Below are 2,668 nucleotides of genomic sequence, written 5' to 3'. Positions count from 1 at the left end.
CAATAGATCCTCTCTTTATATGTATTGTAGCCGAGAGACAATATGATTAAGAATATTTTCACTTTCCAAAACCACTCACTTGATCCAAATCACTCATCAACCCCAACATCTTTCAATATATATTAAATAATACGCAACCAAAGACTATAATTTATATAGAAAACCACATCGTTTGACACATTTCTTTATAGCATATTTGAGTATAGTAAACTCCTTTTACTTTCTTTAAAAGGAGGGCCTCCAAACTTAACACACCCAATTATTCTCATCCATTATGATTAATTGAAAGAGTACTCCTGTATAAGGGAAAAAATATTTTTTTTCTTAAATATAAATAAGTTTAACAACTTTTATATAATTAATTTAGTGATATTTTCTTAAAAATATCCCTCATTCAATACATGACTTTTCAATTACACTATTTTTTTTTACATTTAAAACAAAGACAATTTAGAAAGAATTTTATAATTAAGACTCAGATTGTTTTTTATCTTCTTTTTTATTACATCACTTATTGTAATTTTTATTTTTTTTTCTTTATTTTGTTTATTTCTTTCTGCCCTCAACTTATGCACACTCTAATTTTAGTAACATTTTTATAATTGAAACAAGATAATTATGTAGGTAACATCCCCACAGTTTATCATCACATGACACACACAACAGACTAACTTGTTTGTGACACATCTCACATATGCTAGCTAGCTACAACATCATTACACCACCACCATGCAATATTATTCCTCAAACTTATGTCTTAGTTGGCATCCCATGGTTCACATTATTTACACCACCTCCATAGCCAACCCCCCTCAATTTCAAACCAACAAAGACCTTGATCCACTCCACATGTCCCACATCCAAACCCCATAAACCAACCTTCCAATCACCATCATATATACACTCACACACATATATAAGCCACAAACTTCTCACTTCTCACTTCTCACATATCACATCTCACCATAACCTACCCTATCTCCCCCCACATGGACAATACACACCGCAAGAATAAGCCCTCCTCCGGCGATTCCTTCTCCTTCCCAAGCACTCCCACTCCGGACTCGGCAGACTTCGAGTTCGGCGCCTTGACGCCGGACTCGACTTCTGCCGAGCCCTGGACGGCCTCCCCGGCCGACCACCTCTTCCTAAACGGCCACCTCCAGCCCCACTCCTTCCCCGTCCCCGCCAGCCGCACCGGCAGCGCGAAGGACTCGTTGTTCTCCTCGCGGAGCAACAGTAGTAACAGCAGTAGCAGCAGCGCTAGAACAAGCTCTAGCGATAGCTCAGAGCGAAAATTGTTCCACAACAAGGTCAAGAATGGTGCACTTAGGTCATCAATGACACCATCACATTATCAAGCATATGGATGCTCTCAGAGGTGGCAGTATATAACACCGGTGCCGGCGTTGAACCGTGAGGGTTCGGTTAAAAGAAGAAGGGACATAAAGCAAGTGAAGAAGAAGAAGGAAGAAGGCACCAAAAGGAGCCATATCAATAATAAAAATAACAATAACAAGGAGAACAAGAATAAGAAGAAGAGTAAGAAAGAGATGGTGAATAAGGGAATGAGGTTGAGGTTTGGAAGAAGGATTTTACGGTGGTTTGTGATGGCTTGTAGAGAATGTCATGCCATGGAACCGTCCGTGATAAAGAGATGTGATGATGTTGCTCCAAGAAAATGTGAATAGTTTAGCTTCTGCAACTTTTGCTTAGTTCTTTTTTTTTTTTTCTTCTGTTTTTTATTTTACGTATATGGGAGTTTGTGGAGATATACGTGAATGTGATATAAATATATATAATAGGATTTGTGCATGTGGTTGCCACATGAAATTGTTTATTTTGCTTGTTGATGCAAACAACGATGGACTTGGTTTTGGATCTCCGAGAAATTATGAACAAAAGAGTGGTTTGAACTTTGAATTTGACCATTGAAGAGTATTTTGCCTTGGATTGTGTGTGCCGTGTAATTGATTAGTCATATATTATTGGTATTGTCTAACTATTAGCCTATTACCTAACTAATAGCTACCGAAAATATTTATCTTACATTTTCTTTTTGTTTTGCATTTTTTTTATTCATGTTTTATAATTTTGCCAATTTCATTATCTAATTTTGAAAATTGTATAATTTTTGGCCACTCTATTTTTAAAATTTTGTATATTTTGTCACAATTATTTGATTATCTACCATTGTTATTTACATGACATCCTGGATTGTTGTCGTAACACATGTGTTATATATATCAACGGTAAACATGACATATAAATAATTAATTAATGGTGTAATAAATAATCAATTAACAGATAAAATATATCAACGTTTAAAAATTGGATGAAAAAATTTATAATCTCAAAAGTTATGACAAAATTCAAAAATTTATAAAACTTGGGTGAGGAAAAAGTGCAATAGGTTTAATGGTAATATCAATGTAACAAGTTTTAATCAATATATAGTGTGTTTGATTTATCGTGAGAACCTTTAAAAGGCTTTTGAACTTGAAAGTATCAAATTATTGCTTCTAATTTTTTTTATTTGAAATGAGAGAATTTTCATTTACATCATTCCAAATAGCAATCCAAATATATTGTTAATGGTAATGTCAATGTAAACCAAGCAAAAATCATGATTTCTATAACTTTTAAAGATAATTTTTTAAAAATCAAT

General features: G+C 34.1%; 1 protein-coding gene across 1 annotated transcript; it reads left to right on the top strand.

Annotated features, from left to right (window-relative positions):
• The first annotated feature begins 633 nt into the window (after positions 1-633).
• LOC109818290 (uncharacterized) lies at positions 634-1,923 on the top strand. The gene has a single exon (XM_020383730.3). The coding sequence runs from the start codon at positions 990-992 to the stop codon at positions 1,689-1,691; it is 702 nt and encodes a 233-aa protein (XP_020239319.1). The 5' UTR covers positions 634-989; the 3' UTR covers positions 1,692-1,923.
• Positions 1,924-2,668: the final 745 nt, after the last annotated feature.

The sequence above is a fragment of the Cajanus cajan genome, chromosome 8 (genome assembly GCF_000230855.2).
Source record: "Cajanus cajan strain Asha chromosome 8, NIPB_CcT2T_4, whole genome shotgun sequence".
In the NCBI taxonomy this organism is placed as follows: Eukaryota; Viridiplantae; Streptophyta; class Magnoliopsida; order Fabales; family Fabaceae; genus Cajanus; species Cajanus cajan.
This window is presented reverse-complemented; position numbering and strand designations above follow the sequence as displayed.

Coding starts and splice junctions, on each gene's coding strand:
- LOC109818290 (XM_020383730.3), top strand. CDS start 990: ATGGACAATACACACCGCAAGAATAAGCCCTCCTCCGGCGATTCCTTC.